Here is a 20,615-nt window from a genome sequence, read left to right as displayed (position 1 = left end):
CCGCAGATTGACCGGTAGACCCATCGACCTGAGCCCCGGGCTCCGGGGAACAGTCAGAGGTGTATGGCTAGAAGCGCGCTAAATTGGCCCGTAAGGCAATGATGATCGGCTTTCCAGAAGTCTGGTTTTAGTGTGACTTAGTGAGATGATAGATCTAACAGCAACTCCAGCCCACCTTCCATCAGGACCGTCACTGTGACCATCCCGCCCCCAGTCCCAATAAAGGGGAGTCCGAACATGGTCAAGTGAGTGGTGAGGGCGGCTGTACACTAGGGCGGCCTGTCTTCCTCTCTATCTCTCTCCTCTCTCTCTGTCTCTTCCTCCGATCCACCGGAGCGGAATTCTGGAATAGCCAGCCGGTTCCCACCCTCATGCTTGATAAGTCGACGGAACAAAAAGGGGATCGCTTCCTGAAATTACAAAAAAAATGTATGCATCAAAAGGGCGAAGGTCCACAGTTGGTGGGTTGTAGTAAGTTGGACAAACAAAGAACAACGATAATAATGACAGCATCCCACAGAAAGACTACCTCAATCTTACGGATTGGGAAAATCTGCCATTTGACCTACAACAGACAATTAACCAACAATTATATGAGGGTGCCTTGTTTAGGGGCTAATGGTAACAAGCGGTGAATTGTGTACAAGATTTTAGGGGGGGGGAATACACATTGGCAAATCAAGCCAAGAAATTGAGTGTAAGACAGGATTGAGGTTGAAGATCTGATATGGAAGAGCAGAAAATGAAAAAGAAAAGGAAAAAAAAAATGGGGGACCGAATAGAAAGGGAGAGGTTGGGTGAGTAGGTAATTGCTAGTAGTAACAAGGAGAAAGGAGATCTTAGAGAATGAAAAGAGCAGGCCAGAGAAGAAAAATCGAAAAAGAAAATACTTGGGAAAATATTGGGGGAAATGAAAAACAAAGCCCACATAGGTACGCCGTACAGGCAGAGAATTGAAAGAGAACACACACAGGGCCACAGCAGTAGGTAGCATCTCCATTTGCCAAAGTGGGACTGATAATGGGACTGGCGGCAAGAGGGAGGTGAGCAATCGACCCCCCAGCCCTTACGGTGAGAAAAGACGCTATTATTTCATCGCTGGACTTGGGGTGGGCCAACAAAAAACGGGGGAGGGATCGGGAGAAAAAAACTGATTGACGTTTAGTGCGATCACCCTGTCAAAAAGGAGACGGCCTCGTACTCCATCCAGACAGAGCCTAAGCTTAGCAAGTAGGATAATAATAATAAGCAACTAAACAGTCCTCCTTTTTGGGGACAGCGATCCCTGGCGTTTTGTAATTGGCATTGATTACTTCAAACCCGAGCGCCGCCGTGAATCCCGTACCCGAAGGACGCTAGAAGTTAGAACAATTTGGCCAACCTCACCTATAGCCCCAGGTAGACTAGATCATGTTATCATAATGGACGCTCGGCTTCTGAAGCAAATGCTCCGGAACTCTAATGAGATCCCCAGCTCCAGACAGAGGTCATGCTACTACTAGCTTCGTACGGCGGTTGGTAAAATTACGGTACCTGGAGAATCCTGGGGATAGAAGTGGGTGGATGAGTTACAAGGGCTGGCTTGTTTGAACTGGTGTGAAGAAAGGATCGAAGGCCTAGAGACTGGAAGCGAGGAGGGTGAGCAGCACCTAGCATTGCAGCAGGTGATCACGGATGTTTGATTGGAGCATCAGGCGAACTCTATCTCCTCTGAAGGTTCCTTTTGCACCATCGGTCTCAATGGACGGACGGAGCGGAGGATGGCCATCCTGATGTGTGTACGGAGTATCTACCTGAACCATCTCATTCCACGCATCCCTGGACGATTTCGCGGAGGTATGGACATCGCCGCGCAATCTTCCAGTATGATCCTTTCTCGGATTCCTTTGACGTCATCTCATCTACTAGTCCAACGGCTAGCGTTCGCGATTTCCCCGTGTTGCTTGGGTACCTTTCCTATAGTATCGAGACTTGAAACGACGGGTAATGCGAAAGTAGGTTCCTGGTACCTAATGGTATGAGGCTAATGGGCCTGACACCCGACGCCTTGGGTGTCTCTTCCCCTCCTCCGCCTTGAGTTATAACTTACGGGGTATACCTCCTATGTACTGTGTAGGTAAGCTGGACTAGCAGCCGTTGCTTCTGTTTCCCAATCGCGTGGCTCGCATACTTAAGGCTCCCCCAGGTACTCCGTAATAAGATTAGAATTTCGATGAGACCCGGTACTAGTAGGAGTAGGTACCTGTTACCCCTCCATTACCTGGAACTTGACTGTCGCCAATTGGCCCACCGCCCTCGCATTTTACTCCGTAGTACCCAAAAAGTCGGTAGCAGAGACGGGACCTGACCGGACCTAACCTAGAGGGCACTCCACCCTAGATACAAGCAACGCTAAGGGCGGGCGGAGGAGGGAAGAACCAAAGGATTGGAATCCGTTTTCCAGATCCTCTCCGCCAAAATACTTTCTTGGTTGTTGGTTCTTACTTACCGTACGGCGTCTGCCGTACTGGGAAGCCCAATCACCCAGCGCTGCATAAGGTAAATAGTACCATGCTGTGGATCTCATAGTGCCTGACTTAGCGCGGTTGAGATCTGGAGCCACGCGAGCCAAATGAGGGTCAGGAAGAGGGGGAGAAAATCAATGGAAGGTTGGGAGCTGCAAGTGATCTTTTGACCATCATTGTGAATAGGGCAGTGGGGCGCTTTTGATACGGGCGATCGACCATTAGCATCTGCCGGCCCAGCAGAAGGATACTTACTTACTACTATGGAGTATGGAGGGGCGGACAATAAACCCACCGTAGGCAACTAAGAACATACTGCGGAGTAGCAGACGACGTCATTGTACTTGGACGGCAATGACAGGCAGCTGAGCTCGCTGACATTACAGTATCTGCTACCAGTATGTAACAGATCATCGAAGCTGGAGAGGAAGGCCCCGGTGCAGAAACCAATGGGAACCTTCGGTGACTCCGACCGCTGGATTGAAACCCGACGACCCCAGTCGCTCCGGAGTATAGATGCGTATACAGGAAACTTCTGGATGTGCCGAGCGAATGTGCAACTAGGATGGTGGGTAGGTAGGTACCCTACAAAACTACCACGCGGAGGGATGCAACCTAAAGTCTGACCCTTGGGTCTTAGAGTCTCTTCCTAGCCATCGAAGCCAGAAAAGCAAACAATTATCTCAGAAGGAGGGGGCGGGTGATTGTTTCCCGAGTCGACGCGAACGAAGAAAAGTCGGGTCGGGTCTTAAGGCCAATGCCAGTGGTTCCATGGGGATGCCGATTGGCCTGTTGGATGATTTTCGCAACAACGTGCTGTCGCAGGATTATCTCGACTCGGATGCATTTCTTGCATCCAGTGGAATGGAGCTTACCCCTCTTTTCCTTGACAAGCAAAATGGGGGTGAGATCGTCTTTGGGTTTCAAGAATTACCTAGTAGCAGTTGACCCAAACTGCCCATGGTTTGGGGGTATCTGCATGGCGTCCCTTGAAATGATGATACTGGGCCGTGTGTGCCCCGTGGGCAGCAGTCTTAGCTCCAGTGACCATGATCGTGTCCAGCTTGATATCCATTCGGACGTTTCGGAGGAAAACAGGAAATGAACGGTGAAATGTCATCGCGATGCGCCTAGCTTTTAGCAGGTTAGCAGATACATACGTGCTGCTGCGCATCATGTGAACATGACCCGTCGCAGATGAACGAAGCACGGGCAATTTTATTCATTGGGCGATCGGGAGGGACCCTGAGATGATTAGCAGTACCGATTACTAGTGCCAGGCTAGTCGCAGGAGGAGGAGGAGGAGGAGGAGGAGGAAGAAGAAGAGCTGGTGACGACCGCCTGTGTTGTTGGCAGTGGCAGAAAAGATTTAGAGCAACACCGGTGTGGGTGCAGTGTTGACGCTGCTGCTACTGCTACTGCTACTGCTACTGCTGCCATGCAGGTGCAATAATTTTGCGGTGTTGTGCCAGGTGAATGGTATAACTTACTACTAACGGTGGGGGAGGGGGAAAGCGTCGGCCACTAAATCGCACGAACCCGGCAGGAAGCGGTGAAGAGAAGGGGGGGAAAGGGAAAAAAAAAAAGGAGGGGCTTGCAGTCTCTCTCCAGGCTTGGGTAGGTACTACCTACGGACTGCCCAGCTGTTGGCCAATCCCCTGTACGACCGAAGGCGGGAAAGACAGGCTGTTTGACAACGTCTGTCAAGATCCTGGCCTGTTGACCCTGCTGGCTGCATCACCCGTGTGTGTTTATTTTGCCCGCAACCGTTACGATAGGTCAGCGCCCAGGGGGTAACGCTCTGCTGTGCTTTGGGCAGAAATTGAATTGCGGGCAGTCACTGATGCTTGAATCATGCCGGCCTCGGGAGCGTTCATCGAGTAAAGCCCTGGTCCGCCTTGCAGGGAGGAGCAACCAAAACATACGGTGAGCGAGCCAACATTACACACACGACCTGATCCAATACACAGCCACGGTAGATAGGCAGCAGGGCAGCTGGCAGCAATCTTCGGGACGCAATCTTCCGTTTTGACAGCTGGGCCAATATCAACTCCTCATGCAAGGCCGATTGATTGCCTTTGACTAGTGGCATACATCCATGCCTCTGTTATCGCACTGGCGGGGCATTGGGCTGCCCCGCGGTACATCATTTTGGCTGCGGTGTACCATAGGGATGGGTGTCAGAGCCAGGGCTTGAAGGAAAGAACAGTAACATTAGCCCATTCTACCGATCAGCATCCCTCCTCGGACCGCGGGAAGATGCTGGAGGCTGTCCATCAAGCAGCATGTCGGGTCTTGCGTTAGTGCTCTTGTCATTCGAATAACGACAAGAGCTACGACGACGACGACGATGATGAAAGAAAAAACCCCCCCTCTTATCACCTAATCATATTATTCTCCGATTCGTCCAAGATCCTGCAACGACACTCAGCATTGAGGTCTTCATCACTGGCATGAGACTCTCTCTATCTAATCATCAATGCATGCCTTACCGGCGCATGACGTTGTCTCTATCAGCAGGTCTTGTCTTCCAGCTTCTTTTCTTTTTTCTAGTTCCCGCAGAGTGATTTTTCCATTGCCGCGCTTCCTTCACTCTTACTCATCACTTCTCAAGGGACCCTGATATCTTTACTCGTATGCCGTACAGAGCAGATACACGGTAGTAGTAGTAGTCGGTGCTGGGGATTCACGGCCCACCTGGAATCAGCTTGGGAGGGACAAGCCACCCGCTTCCGGTCTGCGGTGGATCGTTTTACAGGCGCAGTTCCCGCCCCAGAGTGTCGGGTCCGTCTCTGACTCTCTGGATGTAGAGAAATGAGACAGTCAGCCTTGGTGGTTTTCTTTTTTCTTTTTCTTTTTTATTTTTCTTTTCTTTTTTTTCATCAGCTAATAGCTAGGCTACTGTCTTTACTGCCTCCTCCCATCACGGTCGAGTCACCCGATGTGTCAGTTCCGGCTCGGCATGCCCTACTACTTGCTGTCGGTACCGGCGGCGTATGGGTGCATGTTTCAAAGTAATTGAGGTGGTACCCGACTAGAGATGGTCCACCCCCATACTGTTACTAAAGTACCACTGAGGTACTACTCCGTGGAGCATATGTATCGAATCCTTCTAGAAACATGTATCGAAGGAATTGACGTCAGCGTAATCTATGGGCCACCATGCCACTGGTTTTGAACCATAATGCGACATACAGCCCTCCGTAAGAATTGATCGATCGGCCATGGTCGGCAGCAACGGTGAGTGCGGCTGTGGCGGGTCAAGGATGCCTCCAGCAGTCTGGAGAACGAATAGTCAAGGTGGTCCAATTTTGAGATCCTTGAATCCTTGAACACCCTATAGCTGGGATCCCTTGTCAGCCGTCACGATTACAGGCATGATCTGTTCAATCATTGTGGGGACCAGTGCAGGTCATACGCAGTACGCAGTAGACGATCAGCTTATCCCTACCAACCCGAAATCCTACTGCATACTGATGGAGATGGTGCTTGTTCATGGAGATTGAGACAGATAAATCTCTCGGACTCTCTCGGACTTCCTTGACCTACCTAGTCAACATTGTGATCTCCAGTGGATTAATAATGAAGTGTACATCGCCCCTTTCGCATCGGATCGAGTCAGAACCAAGCGGAAACGAATTTTTGAGACTTGATCCGGTACAAAAGTTCCGTCGTCCGACCGTAACAATACTGGCGAGCAACTTCTATTTTCGTCGGCATTGATAACATGAATGAACCTCAACCACCTCAACGTCAGGAGTAGGATAGACTTTGGAACGAGCCAAGGGACAGATGTACCGGGTAGAAGGTACCGGACCATAGTCGACAAGCGAAGAGGGTACCAGCCCACCCGGTACCTTACCTGAACCATAGGTCTTTGTAGATTGGAACCGGGTTTGGCTCCCCGAACCAATAACACCAGAAAGGCGGTCAAGTGGATGTGAAACATCAAAACTTGGGACTTGGGAAGTGGCCATCTCATTTTACTCCTCGCTTTATCCGTTGCGTCACAATCACACACCGGCTCAACGGGAGTGACTCGGGCGCAAAAGTACGGACGAATCGTACCTCCAGATCGCCCTTTTGCTAGTCGGAGGAGTTGGACTAGCCACCGTGGCTTAGGTACGGGATCTCGCAAGTCGCAAGTCGCAATGATGAAGGCGAAGCGGGGCAACTTGACTGATTTACTCACTTCCAGTCTCCACCTCAACTTCAAAGGCGAAGGGAGGTGCGCACCCATCGGGTTTAGCCGACCTGGACCTGGTTCAATTAGTGTCATACCTTGATTCAGTCGGACCTGGGAGACGGGATGGAAATTGTTCCATGATCCATCTACCCATCGCGATGGGAGCTGAGAAGGATCTTCAGCTGGAATTGATTATTGGAACGCCGCAGTGGTACGCCACCAATCTATCTAGCCCATTTACCGAACTACGGACCCGACGGATCAAGTAAGGTTCACCCTAGACTCAATGCCTACCTACGGAGTAAGTATGTCTCGGTCTTCAAGACCACTAATCTCACTCTCTGCTGACCGACGGCACACGGCGTGATGTAGGCATGCTGCTCGAGTAGGCAAGTAGATGCCTGTACCACCCACAACCTCCTCCGTGGCAAGATCGATGGCCGGTGGTCGGCGCACAAATTAGTCAATAAAAGGAAGTTAAATCCAGGATCGAAAAGGAGAAAGGACTTTGGTCTCCAACGGAATTGCGGATCCGGTGCCGCGGCGACGGATAACAATCGAGGACCATGGGTCTGATCTCCAATCACCGTCGGCTAGCCTCTCGACTCTCGCATGATTGATCGAGTCCACTTCTGTTCCCGCCTTTTGACTTTTTCAGACGGCGCACTATTTGCGTCCCGCCCCATCTTGGAGCCATCATCGCCGGACTGCTTCGATCATGTGAGCTGCAGGGGAATCCCATCCTCCCCCTTCCGGCGGTACCAGGAACAAACTCCCATTCGCCTAGATCCTTGCACTGCTGCGCTCCACTGCGGAGCCTCAGGCCAGGTCGAACGGCTGTATATCAAGGATGCGATGGGCTAGTTCCTGTATGTGATTAGTAGGTGTTGACATGGGTTTGGGCGAACCTATCCCACCCCCCCTAAACGTGCGAATCTAGGCTCCCTGGATACATCATTAGGGGGACACATCCCTCGACACTATTCCGTAATACCCGACAGGGATGCGGACAATGGGCTACACAACCTTAAAACGCACTATGGACTGGTACTTTGTACCTTTGGACTTGGCGGCGGGCGACGTGACTAATCCGTCGATCGAAGATGTGATTTGCAGACGGCCCTAGTTCTTTGTGACAGCCGAACTACTGCATCCTTGTTCACAATCATAGGCCAATGGCATTGTCATGCAGGTGGTCTACTGTGAACGACGTCCCATCACAAATCGTAGCCCCAAATCCAGACGGACCAATGTCTTCTCTCAACTTGCCGGCGGGCTGTCACTTCCTCAACAAGTGAGACGCACATGGGATGCGCAGTATTGGATGATCGAGGCCTGGCTAGTCGCATCCTATAATTGATCTGCCGTGTCTCGACCGAGCTGTTGCGATCCTGATACCACTTGCAGATCGGTTGTTGTGTAATCGCGCTCCGCCGAGTCCGAATGGCTGCTTAAGTCTACGAATGATATATATATGCAGGCATGGGTATGCCGTGTTTCATGTCGCCAGTTGGACAGACGTATAGACATACCGATATAGGACAACAGTTGGAAGTCCCACTGTGCAACTGTTCATAACAAGGCTATGGTCAGACATCAAGGCAACTATCTTATGTCACACAAGGTGTGCTACGTACGGCACTTGAGCCGGTGAGCCCACTCTGTACGCTGGATTTAGACACCAGCTGACCCAGTTCTCGTTGCGAGGCCCTGGTGCGACATTATCGTGGGAGTGGGTATTGGCCTTGCCGTACTTTGGACCTTTTGCCTATCAGGGAAACTATAGTCCGTTGGGCAGGTTGGCAGGTATCAGGTCGGTAGCCTTGCGCAAGAAACATTGCGGATGATTGATTGATAGTAACGTGTGACCATCGGGCATGTCGGATAGTTGCCCGTTGGCAGATGCCGCTGTCATTTGGCAGACCGCCGCGGAGGAAACTCGCATTGGAAAAGTCAGCGTGAAGCTATTAATGACTGGGTTCGCAACTATGTGATAAAAAAAAGCAAAAAATCTCAAAAAGGAATTGGATGATTAAGCTCCGATAGGGGGAATCGAACCCCCGGCTGCCGTGTGAGAGACGGCGATGTTAGCCACTACACCATATCGGATGACTTGATATCCGTGTTTGAGTTTTATGCTGTATGTCTAACGACTGTTTACCGACCGTTGCCTGTCATCATCAACAACGTTGAGACATGGCCGTGAACTTTGCCCGGACATATGCTCATATGCACCTTATGGGCTGGCTGCCTTGCCCAGTGCCGAGCCGGGCACATCAATCAGCCTTGTTGTAGCGGTGACAGAGGCCAAAGATTGGAGGAATGCGTTGTCTGAGTGTATCCGGTCCGGACTGCATTCCAGGCATATCTGGGCCGGGTGAGTGGCAGCTCGTGCAGGATCCGCATACTCCGTGCTTGTCAATTTCCCAACATTGACTCGCCCACTTTATTCTAGACCTCGAGGGCTGGGCTATGGTTCGAGGAATGGCGCTCTTCTGTGCCCAGTCTTCAATTTTTCGGGTGGCCAGACCGGACGCATTTACGTCATGTGATTGATTAGAGTGCTGGAAATATATTTTACGCACTTGGTACATTGCATCTGCATCCAAGATGAGGCGGCCGATAAGCTAGCGTAAGCTTCGACTGGATAGAACAACCAGTCGATCCTTCGGACAGGGGGGGGGTTCAATCTGGCAAAAGTACCATCCATGTCTTGTTTCTGTTTCCTTTCTTTTCTCTTTTTTCCTCCCCCATTTTCCTTTTTTCGATTACCCCCCAAAGTATAAAACAGGCAAGGTCAAAAGCAAAGATGACAGAGCCGGTCATCCGGATCCGATCCGGACCTTAGTTCTCCTCCGCCCAGCCTGTCGAGTCCTACAGGAGAATCTGCGCGCGCACCAAGGAGAAGAGAAACTCTAAGTCAGTAGGTGCACCATTTTAGGTTTTTTGATACATCCAGACGGGACCGGGAGGGCATCTCCGGCTGTCACCATTGGCGCCCCCCCTGAAATGTCATCATGAGTGATAGGTTGGGGTCTTCTCTGGCTTGATCGGGTTTAGAACAAGGGGGTCGTGTCCAAACGGATCTTCCGAGTGGATGACCGGCGATACATGGTCCAGTTCCCTCTCCTTTACCCCCCCCCTCTTCCCTGCTGATTTGACCAGGATACACCTAGATAGTAGCAATCCCAAGTACCTATCTACTATCTACTATCTACACAGGCACCTGTACCTGTACCTGTAGTAAGTGGTGCATGCATGAGTCTTATCTCCACCCCTCGATGGGATAAGTATAATTTTAGCGCACTAGGTAATGGTCGGATGGATCCGGTTATTTTGAATTCCTGACATGATAGTCCCCGTCGGGGTGGAAAATGACAAGTCCAAGGCCCCTAGATACCTACCTAGTACCTAAGTACGTTCTACAGGTGATTTGCTTGCTTGTCAGCGATCCACAATCTTATTATGGGGTGGGAAGTACTAGTGGTTCTTTGCCACCCTGGGACACAGGGAGCGGTCCAGATCGCGGAAAAGTCGGCGACGGCGACGCAGCTGGGTCAATATACTCCGTACCAGGGATCCATACTGCGTCTGCAGATTATATGTGGCTTGGGTGCTATGGTGCCATGCCGTCGGCTGTGGCGAGTCGCCGGCATTAGCCCGCGGTTGAAACTGCTATAGTAACGGCACTACTTGGTGCAAGTCCGGTCCGGTTGGCGATTTGGCGGGTTGAGCGGTCTGATGGTTTGCATCATGATGCTCTCATGGGGATAGTGTAGAGGTTACAAAGCTGCATGTTCGAGTTGTGGTTGTTGCCCAACTGCTTGGAATGACTGTTCTCTGCTACTTTGATGCCTGTTTTGGATATTTACGCGTGGTTGGACTGGACTATATGGTTGCCTGGCTGGGTTATGGAAACTAAGTGGCCGAGGGATATGTTCGCTCGTCATGAGCTTTTTCCATATATAATTCCGTGGTTGCCCTTCGTGGGAGCTGTTCTAGCTTTTTTAGGCTGGCTATCTCGAGCCCAATACTGCCTATTGTAAAAGGTAGTTACCAGAAGGTATATGGCATCAATGCCGACGTCAAAGTTTGAAATCCTATTCAGCAACTAAGTTAACTTTCTGTACCATTGTACAGGCGAGCCTGGTACGACGCCGAGCAGTGTCTCTTTGTGACTCTCTAGCTTCAAGGAAACTTCTGCCCGATGTTGTGCAAGCCTTGCGGCCGGCGACAAGTTGGGCGTAGTCATTCTTCAGCAAAAGTAATTCCCTCAAGACTGACACAAGTCTGTCACGTTCAACAGACAGCCTGCGAAGTGAATGCATGATGAGGGTTGCACTTTGAGATATGACCAGACAGGTTGCTGCACCGCCCCAAGATTATGCTCGCCTCGAGCTGAGTCACTTGGCATAGTAGACAATGAAATTATTGTGCATCGTGATATTCATAGTTTGTTAGGAGCAAGAACATCCTGCGTTGCATGAGATTTGTGATCTAGTATGATGACCTATATGGAGTGACTGTAACCTTTGAGATGTAATCGTTTCACATAATGATCTTGATAGCAACTGTGGCATTTGTCCCAATCTTAAACATTGATACCAGCGAGACGTGAGGCATGCTTCCAATAATGAGACAAGTCTGAAAACAGCAATCGTGAAGCAAAAATGACGAAAAGTAAACACGCTTATCATCAGGTGACGATAACATCACGTGCGGCTCGGATTTGCTGGAATGCGGCATGCCATGACATCGACACTTCTCTAACCTTCTTTCTCAAACTTATCTTCGCAGCAGGTCCATTCCTCCTTGAAATACAGAAGGAAAATGAGTTGCAGCTGATCGAGTTGACTACCCTTCCAGCTGTTTCTCAATCCTCCCCCCTGACCCCAGCATGAGCTATAGCTAGCTTCGAGACACAATATGGCAGGTCAAAGAACATGGCTTCTACGCTCGTTGCCGCGCATTCTCCCCCAACAGTCGGCTCGGCTACGTCCCATAACAAGGACACCAGCTGTCGCACTTAGATTATGGTCTCAGCGCTATAGCACCGAAGCCGAGCCTAAGCCACCACAGACCCAATCGCCCATTCCCGACCATTCCTCCGAACCATCGCACCTGAACCCGGCCCCCGACGATTATTCCCGCTTCATATTCCAAGACAAATGTCGCTCAACGATATACGCGGGATCTGGCGGACATGGCTGTGTCTCTTTCCTCCGAGAAAAGTATGTTGAGGAGGGCCCACCGAATGGCGGCGACGGAGGTAGTGGCGGGAGCATCTATATCCAGGCTGTCGAAGGCCTAACCAGTCTACATAAGCTCGCTCGAAGGGGAGTTATAAAGGCCGGTCGAGGAAGGAATGGACAAGGAAAGAGCAAAGGTGGAAAGCGAGGTGACGATGTCCTGCTCCAGGTTCCCGTCGGCACCGTCGTTCGTGAAGTCGACAGATTCGACCCAGTCACGGAGGAAATACTGCGTTGGAAAAGAGAGCGCAAGGAAGCCGCGGCTGCAGCTGCAGCAGCTGCAGAAGAAGGCTCCGAAGTTACGGATGAACTAGATGAGCTTGGTTTAACGTCTATTCGACATGACCGCTGGGTTCTTTACCCCGGAGCCAACCCCTCCGACTACCTGACAACAGTATTCCCAAACCACCCGCCTCGAAGACAAGAAATCGCTGCGTTGGAACCGGAGTCGCCTATCTACCTCGACTTCTCTCGCCATATGGATAAGCCGATCTTGCTGGCTGCAGGAGCTATCGGCGGCTTGGGTAATCCGCACTACGTGTCTCGCTCTAATGGCCGGCCAAAGTTTGCATCCAGAGGCGAGGGCGGCATGCGCCTAGAGCTTGAATTTGAGCTGAAGCTGCTTGCGGATGTTGGACTGGTTGGCAAACCCAATGCTGGCAAAAGCACTCTGCTTCGGTCGTTGACCAACAGTCGCACTCGTGTTGGAAACTGGGAGTTCACGACGCTTTCTCCCAACATTGGCACTGTTGTCATTGATAACCATAAAGGACGACCCTTGGTGGAAACGAAAGGGAAGCGTCGGCGGACGAACTTTACCATTGCGGATATTCCTGGTCTGATCGAGGGTGCTCATCTTGACCGTGGCCTGGGTCTAGGGTTCTTGCGGCATATTGAGCGCGCCGGTATCCTTGCGTTCGTGGTCGATCTCAGCGCTGGTGACCCCGTGCAGAATCTCAAGAATCTCTGGCACGAACTCGGTGAATACGAGAATGTTCGTCAAGAGGAAGAGTTCATGAAGTCGGAGGAAGATGACCTGGAATGGACTCCACCAACCCATGGTCTTCCTGAGCTCCAGCCCAAGAGTAAGGCTAACTGGCAGCCTGAGCACACATCTAAATCCCGGGAGCTTCCTTCTTTGAATCTTCCTCCAATTTTCAGCAAACCATGGTTCGTTGTGGCTACCAAGGCCGATCTTCCAGAAACCCAAGAACAGTACAAAGCACTGCGCGACTATCTTGCTGCAGTGGACAAGGGAGATGCGCCGCATCCGAGCGGACATACACATGGATGGAGGAAAAAAGTATCCGCTGTTCCCGTGAGTGCCATCAGGGGCGAGGGTGTTTCGGGAATTCCAAAGCTTGTCGTGGAATTGCTGGATTGAGCAGACAGCCTCAGTAGATAGTATGATATGGTGTATAGTAAAGGATTTGTAAAATAGGTCGGAGTTGATGGACCGGGCGGCTCTATAATGTGAAATGGGAACCATCTACAAAAGAATATACCACTCTATGCAATGAATCTATACAATCTCCCTCTTACTATCTAGATAGTGTTGCGCTAAACAGACAGACGATGTATATCGCTCCCTGAGGCCAACCATGGCGCGGCCAGGCTCAATCTTATCGTCTCCGAATTTCCCCGCATGACGTCGTTACCACAAACAATAATTTTCGGTGGGAAAACATCGCGATAACAACCACCACCACCACCACCACCAAGCCACCAAGCCACCAACCAACCTCAGCTCAACATCAACAGCCAATTTTCCAAACTCCTCATCTCTCAATCCCACCACTCAACCGAAACCAAAACCACTACCCTCCCAATGAAACAATGACCACCACCCCCAGCACCAACCTCCTCCCCCTCCGACTCCAACTCCACGAAATCATCCCCCACGCCCTCCTCACCATCCTAAACCCCGACTCAACCGACCCCATCCACCGCTGCTTCAACAACACCTCCGTCCTCAAATCCCACCTCTGCGACCCGTCCTCCGCCCTACCCCTCGCCGACTCCCATCTCCGCGTCTTCCCCTTCAAAGATGTCGATGTCTGTTGGCGTCGACTGTACACCGACGCGAGCATCGTCAAAGCATGTTTGACTATCTGTGAGAATATGGGATTTCCGCGCGAGGGTGGGGGGAGGAAGCGCAAGAGAGAAGAAGGACAGTCGCAATCTCGTGTGGAATATGTGTTGAGGATCGTGGAGGAGGTAAGGGAGTGCGGTTCTGAAGGGGTGCGTTTAGGGGTGGGGAAGGTGGATGAGGATGCAGATGCAGATACAGAGAAAGGGTGGATTACATCTACAGTGGAGGTTCTTGATAAGGCGTTGATTATGACGGGGGCGCCGTTACGGGAGGAGGTTATTGAGATGGTTCTTTGTGCTTTGCAGGATGTGATTGAGCCGGAGGAGAAGAAGAGTGGGATTGATGAGAAGGATACAGAAAAAGGGGAAGGGGATACTACGACGCCGCTCTTCTCCTCCTCTGACGCCGCACCCACGCCTGAAAACAAGTTCCCCATTCCGCGAATATCAGCGCCCTCGTTCGAATCCTTCCAACACCATGTCCGGAAGGCCAAAACACCAATTGTGATAACAGATGCGGTGGGACATTGGCCGGCGATGTCGTCGCGGCCGTGGGCCTCAAGGAAGTATTGGTTCGATCGCACGTTCGGAGGACGCAGACTTGTTCCCGTGGAGATCGGAAGGGCGTATACAGATGAGGACTGGGGACAGCGGATAATGCCCTTTGGGGAGTTTGTGGGGAGGTATCTTGATCGTGGGGGGGAGCGGGATGATAATGATGGGGATGATGGTCCAACGGGGTACTTGGCACAACATGATCTGCTCTCGCAGATTCCGGCACTGCGGAGGGATATCTCGGTTCCGGATTATTGTTTTGTGGATGTCCCTGGGCCGGAGCCTGGGACTCCACTGTATATGAAGAAGATGAGAGACGAGGAGGAGAGGAAGCGGAAGGTTGAGATGGGGATGGGGATGGAGCCTGTCCAAAAGCAGAAACAACACGATGACGACTCCCAAACCTCCGAGGATGAGTCCGACGACCCGCTCATCAACACCTGGATTGGCCCCTCATGGACAATATCCCCTCTCCACCACGACCCCTACCACAACATCTTCGTCCAAGTAGTAGGCGCCAAATACCTCCGACTCTACTCACCTCATACCCCCGCCTCCCAGATCCACCCCAAGGGGAAAGAAACCGTCAATCGAACGCCCGAGCATGAAGAAGAAGACGAGCAATCCCACCCCGAAACCCAACCCAACCAAGACACAGAGCAACCCACCGAAGACCCCCAACTCATCGACATGTCCAACACCTCACAAGTCGATCTAGCCGCCATCGAAATGTCCACCGCCGAAGCAGAACAATGGGAAGACCTATGGCCCGGGTTCCTGCAAGCCGAGTACCTCGAAACAGTGCTTAAAGAAGGCGAGTGTTTATATATTCCTGTGGGATGGTGGCATTATGTTCGAAGTTTGCAGGGTGGGGTGAGTGTTAGTTTTTGGTGGGGGTAGGTTACTAGTGATTAGATACTCGTGTATGTATATGACTGGAGATTATATCATTCAGTAAACATGTGTATATACTTTCTGCAAGACACAGGAGTACTAGCTATTAATAGGCACACTACCGAGTAAGGCAAGATTCCACTCTGATTTGCAGATTTAATCCTGATCAGATAAAAGTCGGACTCTTCACTAGGTATGTAGTTGCCCGTTCACACAATAACTTAGTTATCAAATCATAAGCTATTAATTTCCTAAATGTTAAGCAATCGCGAAAATCCACTTTGGATTACGAACCAATAACAGACGAGGTTAGGGACGCGTCGACGTGTTTGATCTTATCTGATGAAAGGAGTGAATTGCATACTTTGCAATGCGTATGGGTGACGTTGTCTGTACTGGGTTACGTAGTTAGGTAGTCTACTTTTGAGCCACAACATGCATGGGCTTATGTATGGACTCTGTTTATTAGGGCTATATAGATCGACGTGTAGAGATTATCCGAGAGGAGAGACATCACTTCTGTGCTCTCACTAGAATTAGAGGTTTGCCTGCCTCAATTGAATCACCCGGCTGGACTAGGATCTTCTCCACGGTAGAACCAGCAGTGAGGGACTCGGTGCGTAGGGCAATTTCTAGTTTCATGGCTTCCAGTATGACGACTAGGTGGTCGGGATCTAGCTTGTCGCCTTCCTTGACTTCCACTTTCCAGATGTTGGCGTTGAGGGGAGCTTCGATGGGGGTGATTTCGGGATCTAAGTGGATAAGGCGAGGGGATTAGTATTGTTTGTGAGGAAAGAGATAGGGAAATCTACCTTTCAGTAAATTTTCGACCGTGTCCATCGGGATACCTCTTTCTGCTTTCTCCCGTGCCCATCGTTCAAGAAGCTCGGCCTCGAGTTTGTCCATCTCTGCCTGTGCTTGTCGCTGCTTGCTTCGGATTGCTGCGACCTCGTCTTTGGTATCGCGGAGGAGTTTGTTGTGTTCGGCCATGTCGAAGACTACTTCTTCCCATTGGTATTCGTATCGCCCGCTGTTGAAGAGGGCGAGCTGCTTTTCGTACTCTTCTTCTGAAACGCGGTAGAATGTGATCTGATCGAAATCCTCGAAAAGCCAAGGTCGGTTGGCTTCGTAGCCTTTCTTGGAGCCGAGAATGTCGACGCCGGGGATAGTCATGCCTGTCATTTGGTATCCGCCCGGGGAGTCTACGTTGTACAGTCTGCTCTCTGTTAGTGTGTATGCTGGCCGAGTGAGTGGATTGGCACTTACGACATGCAGCTGCCACCCCAGGCCACTGAGCCGGCGGGTGTGTAGACTCTGCTGGGGTTCATCTTTGGGCAATTCATTCGATGGCGCGGGTCGACTGGGGTTGAGAGTGGCAGAGCAGTGAAAAACCCCACCGCAACGACCATAAAGGAGGCAGTCAGGTAGATTCTTTCAAATTCTTCTCTGCTAAAGGCATTGTTCTTGGCGACGAAGTCTATGTTGTCGGGCAGGTAGGAGGCGTAGGGACGCTGCGTCTCCATGTATCGCGTGAGTGCATCTTTCTGTCTTTGGCTCTCGAAGGAAAGCGGGAGTTTGAACAACCGGCTGGGAAATTTTGCTTGACTGAGGTCACCGAGCTTTGTCTCGATATCACAAAGGTAAGCTAGGAGTTTCTTTTGTGGGATCTTCGTTCCGTCATAGTAGAGCATCAAAGCTACCCATGTCAGTAAACGTCTTGAACGGCGTATGATCCATAGCTTACAGTTTCCACATCCCAGCATTGAAGTCAACCCAGTGGAAAAGGTAATGCTACCAGTCCCTTCTGTCAAGGCATTTTTTAGAGCAGTCACTCTGCAGCGATGGTTCAAATCAAAAGATCTGGTGCCATAGTCAATCAAGAGGTAGTCATCACCGGCCTGGAATACATATCAGCCACCTAAGTGGTCTACAGACATGACGGTTAGACTCACCTGTCGATATGAGACGAGAGGTTGACTCCCACTCGCCTGGATCTGGTGGACAACACCACTCCCGCGATTCTCTGCAGTCAACCCCGGAGCTAGATCGTTACTAACAGGTGAAATGCCAGTGAAATCACTCTTATGGCAGCCTTGGGCCACCTCGTCGATAAACCGCTCTACTTCCCTGCGAGAAGACAGCGCATTCTCCAGAGAAGTTGCCCGATACTTCAGAGTATCACCCGCTTTCACTTGGCCCAGCTTCCATAGATCGGCTTTGCAAATCGTATGGCTACTGACGAATCCTCCCAGATCCGGTGCATCCACGGGAAATATCACCGGATCATCACCGGTCCAGTTGAGCGATCCTATCGCATATCCATATTCGATCAGATTAGAAGGATGCGCGCCACCCTCCCCACCGTCTGTGCGCGCCCAAGTAGGCTTCGGGCCCAGAAGACGAATGCCTCCTCTAGCCGCGTTGTGGGACACCTTCCAGTTTGTACTGTAAAGCATATCGATACTATCTGGGACAAGGTATCCTTCGTCATACGGCCCAGGCATAGCCATAATTTCCCAGTGATTAGGATACTGAGGGATAAGGTGCTGCGGTAGTCGGAGGTCGCCGCTGACTTCTGGCACCTGTGAAGTAATTGAAAGGAGATCACCAGAAGCAAGCTGTCTGCCCTGGTAGCCTCCTACTCCAACCCCCGGAGTGGTGGATTTGGATCCAAACCACTCTGCAACATTCAAGAAGCCTCCAAAAACACCCAGATATGCTCGACAGCCATTCCCAGTGGTTTTACCAATCTTCAAACGCTGGCCAGCTGAGACCCTTACCCTCGACCACATCGGAAGGGGTGTATCATCAAGTCTGGCTTCGATTGGAGCACCACATAATGAAATGATGGCTGGTCCCAAAAATCGCAGTTCTGGTCCGCTCAATGTAATCTCCAGTGCCTCTAGTCCAACAGGATTACCAACAAGTACATTTGCAATGCGGAACGCCGTTGGATCCATAGGGCCGGAATGACAAAAGCCCCTCCCCAAGGTTGGACGGCCGGGCCAATCTTCGATCAGCGTATAGGCACCACCAGAGACGACGTCAATGGCAGATAGTTGGTACTTGAAGTCATTCAGGAACCTTGTCAGTGTTTTGCCAGCAACGAACTTGTCATCCGCCAGGACTTCAGCCAAGAACTCCAGGTTTGTTGGAGGGCCACAGATCCGCGACTCTGTTAATATCGTTCTCATCCCCTCGATGGTTTGCTCTCTGCTTGGGGAGTGATACATGACTTTCGCAAGCAGTGGGTCTATATTGTTTGTGTTAGAACATCCTGCTGTTGGTTCATAGACAACATACCGTAGTTCGCCGACACTTTGACACCTCTATAAACCCACGTGTCGATTCTAGACCCTGGCAGCTCTTTCCACTCTACAGTCTGCAGTGTGCCAGGGCAAGGAGTAAAATCCTTGGCCGGATTTTCAGCGTAAACTCTTGCTTCAATGGCAGCACCGGACGGTGCGTGGACTGGAAGATTGGCAAGATACGCTGCGTCAACACCGTTCTTTCCTGAAAGCCGAGCGTCTGCTTGTTTCAACATCAATTCCACCAGATCCATCCCATAGCATAGCTCTGTTATCCCGTGCTCAACCTGCAGGCGCGTATTCATCTCAAGGAAGAAAAATGCCCCAGTCGCGTCATCCACGAGGTACTCAATCGTTCCAGCGGAGCCATATCTTATCGACTCCGCGAGACGGACAGCAGCGTCGCCCAGCCTTTCTCTTAGCCCGGGGTTTCTGGCAACGAACGGACTTGGGCATTCTTCTATAACCTTTTGATGTCTTCTCTGTATGGAACATTCACGTTCACCAATGTATATAGCTTTACCATCACCATTGCCAAACACCTGGACCTCGATATGGTGGCTCGATGGATAATAGCGTTCGATGAAAATTCCAGCGTTTTTGAACAGTGCCTCGCCTCTGGATCTGACAGTGAGAAACGAATCTCGAACTTCTTTCTCTGTATTGCAGGTGAGTAAGCCCATTCCACCTCCACCAGCTGTAGCTTTCAGCATAACCTAAGATCGAGGTCAATTTCAACAAGTCGTAAGTGATACTGAGTTGGCATACCGGAAATCCTAGTTCTTTCGCCATTGCAACAGCTTCGTCCTCGCTTTTCACCAGTCCCTGTGAGCCAGGCACGATGGGAACACCAGCTTTGGTCGCAAGGTCTCGGGCAGTATGTTTTAGCCCAAAAGCCTCAATGCTCTCCGGCGAGGGACCGACGAAAGCTATCCCAGAGCTAGCAACGGCTCTTGCAAAGTCCGCATTTTCAGACAAGAATCCGTATCCCGGTATGATGGCGTCCGCATTGTTTCGCTTAGCGATTTGGATTATTTGTTCTCTATGGTTCCAAAGGATGAATAGTTAGCTTTTGCTTGAATGGGGAATATCAAACACTCCTCACCCATCTATGTACGCCTTGGATGGTGTGCCAGTTAGGAGGACGGCTTCGTCTGCCAGGTGAACATGGGTGGAAGCAGCATCTGGTTCAGTATAAACCACTATTGTTCGAATATTTAGTTTCCTGTGAGATATTAGACTCTAAACCTGGATGGTAAGAGGACACTCCATACTTGGCTGTCTTCAATATTCTAACAGCGATTTCGCCACGATTGGCGACTAATAATGTCTTTAGGGATTCCATTTCAGGCAACTGATGAAAAATGAGGGGCTCTGGCGGGTCGGGATTCTCTTTTATCTTAAGGGACAGCTCAAGCTATCATCGGTGCCCGCTTGTTAACTGGGAGCCTAAGATAAGAGGTATGATGTAGATCGACGGTCGTTGGAGAATTGGAGATGTGTGGGGTCAACCCCTCGCAGATCGCTGATAAGCCAGACTCAGGTGCCCCTCTGCAGTTTGCAGAAGGAATACACGGGAGCAAGCCATAATCGTGCTCAACTCCTTAAATGCCGGTTATCGATTCGTAAGCCGAATACGTGCATCTTTCCAGGATATTGAGTAGGCGTTGTTGCCCGAGCGTCATGGCATGATTCTCCGGGGCAACGGAGCAGTTCAGTAGCTTCCCAATTTTGAGAACGTGCCAAGTTCGGCACTCGGTGCTATGAATATATGGTTTGAAATAATCTTGGTTATCAGATATAATTGAAGGGGGGTGGCCGCTGGTGG

General features: G+C 50.8%; 5 protein-coding genes and 1 non-coding gene across 6 annotated transcripts; 3 read left to right on the top strand and 3 right to left on the bottom strand.

The window, feature by feature from the left end:
- Positions 1 to 5,846: 5,846 nt before the first annotated feature.
- On the bottom strand, positions 5,847 to 6,450 carry BO94DRAFT_534676 (uncharacterized protein). Its single transcript, XM_025611605.1, has one exon. It carries the CDS (start codon positions 6,322 to 6,324, stop codon positions 6,058 to 6,060), a length of 267 nt encoding a protein of 88 aa, XP_025468134.1. The 5' UTR covers positions 6,325 to 6,450; the 3' UTR covers positions 5,847 to 6,057.
- Positions 6,451 to 7,702: 1,252 nt separating this feature from the next.
- Positions 7,703 to 8,050, top strand: BO94DRAFT_585142 (uncharacterized protein; the record flags this gene model as incomplete). Its single annotated transcript, XM_025615674.1, has 2 exons — positions 7,703 to 7,795; positions 7,862 to 8,050. 2 exons carry the CDS (start codon positions 7,703 to 7,705, stop codon positions 8,048 to 8,050), a joined length of 282 nt encoding a protein of 93 aa, XP_025468133.1.
- Positions 8,051 to 8,727: 677 nt separating this feature from the next.
- BO94DRAFT_t148 lies at positions 8,728 to 8,799 on the bottom strand. The gene has a single exon. It is a non-coding gene; the product is annotated as a tRNA-Glu (tRNA).
- Positions 8,800 to 11,530: 2,731 nt separating this feature from the next.
- BO94DRAFT_534673 (GTP-binding protein Obg) lies at positions 11,531 to 13,444 on the top strand. The gene has a single exon (XM_025611604.1). The coding sequence runs from the start codon at positions 11,617 to 11,619 to the stop codon at positions 13,321 to 13,323; it is 1,707 nt and encodes a 568-aa protein (XP_025468132.1). The 5' UTR covers positions 11,531 to 11,616; the 3' UTR covers positions 13,324 to 13,444.
- A 185-nt stretch (positions 13,445 to 13,629) lies between these two features.
- BO94DRAFT_534672 (putative JmjC domain protein) lies at positions 13,630 to 15,546 on the top strand. Its single transcript, XM_025611603.1, has one exon. It carries the CDS (start codon positions 13,776 to 13,778, stop codon positions 15,483 to 15,485), a length of 1,710 nt encoding a protein of 569 aa, XP_025468131.1. The 5' UTR covers positions 13,630 to 13,775; the 3' UTR covers positions 15,486 to 15,546.
- A 375-nt stretch (positions 15,547 to 15,921) lies between these two features.
- Positions 15,922 to 20,597, bottom strand: BO94DRAFT_515732 (bifunctional urea carboxylase/allophanate hydrolase). Its single transcript, XM_025609931.1, has 9 exons — positions 20,062 to 20,597; positions 19,893 to 20,012; positions 19,556 to 19,829; positions 18,783 to 19,503; positions 17,432 to 18,732; positions 17,224 to 17,377; positions 16,746 to 17,175; positions 16,292 to 16,695; positions 15,922 to 16,231 (listed from the first exon to the last, which is right to left on the bottom strand). The coding sequence occupies exons 1-9, from the start codon at positions 20,130 to 20,132 to the stop codon at positions 15,993 to 15,995; spliced, it is 3,714 nt and encodes a 1,237-aa protein (XP_025468130.1). The 5' UTR covers positions 20,133 to 20,597; the 3' UTR covers positions 15,922 to 15,992.
- Positions 20,598 to 20,615: the final 18 nt, after the last annotated feature.

Source organism: Aspergillus sclerotioniger (assembly GCF_003184525.1).
Source record: "Aspergillus sclerotioniger CBS 115572 chromosome Unknown BO94scaffold_12, whole genome shotgun sequence".
NCBI classification, from domain to species: domain Eukaryota; kingdom Fungi; phylum Ascomycota; class Eurotiomycetes; order Eurotiales; family Aspergillaceae; genus Aspergillus; species Aspergillus sclerotioniger.
Note: the sequence above shows the minus strand (reverse complement) of the source record. Positions and strands in the feature narration are given on the sequence as shown.

Excerpts from the sequence above, each read along its gene's own strand:
- BO94DRAFT_534676 (XM_025611605.1), bottom strand. The coding sequence starts at position 6,324 with ATGGTCCGGTACCTTCTACCCGGTACATCTGTCCCTTGGCTCGTTCCA.
- BO94DRAFT_534673 (XM_025611604.1), top strand. The coding sequence starts at position 11,617 with ATGGCAGGTCAAAGAACATGGCTTCTACGCTCGTTGCCGCGCATTCTC.
- BO94DRAFT_534672 (XM_025611603.1), top strand. The coding sequence starts at position 13,776 with ATGACCACCACCCCCAGCACCAACCTCCTCCCCCTCCGACTCCAACTC.
- BO94DRAFT_515732 (XM_025609931.1), bottom strand. The coding sequence starts at position 20,132 with ATGGAATCCCTAAAGACATTATTAGTCGCCAATCGTGGCGAAATCGCT. Across the intron at positions 19,830-19,892 it reads TCCAAGGCGTACATAGATGG|AGAACAAATAATCCAAATCG; the intron begins GTGAGGAGTGTT and ends TTGGAACCATAG. Across the intron at positions 17,378-17,431 it reads CTCTCGTCTCATATCGACAG|GCCGGTGATGACTACCTCTT; the intron begins GTGAGTCTAACC and ends TATGTATTCCAG.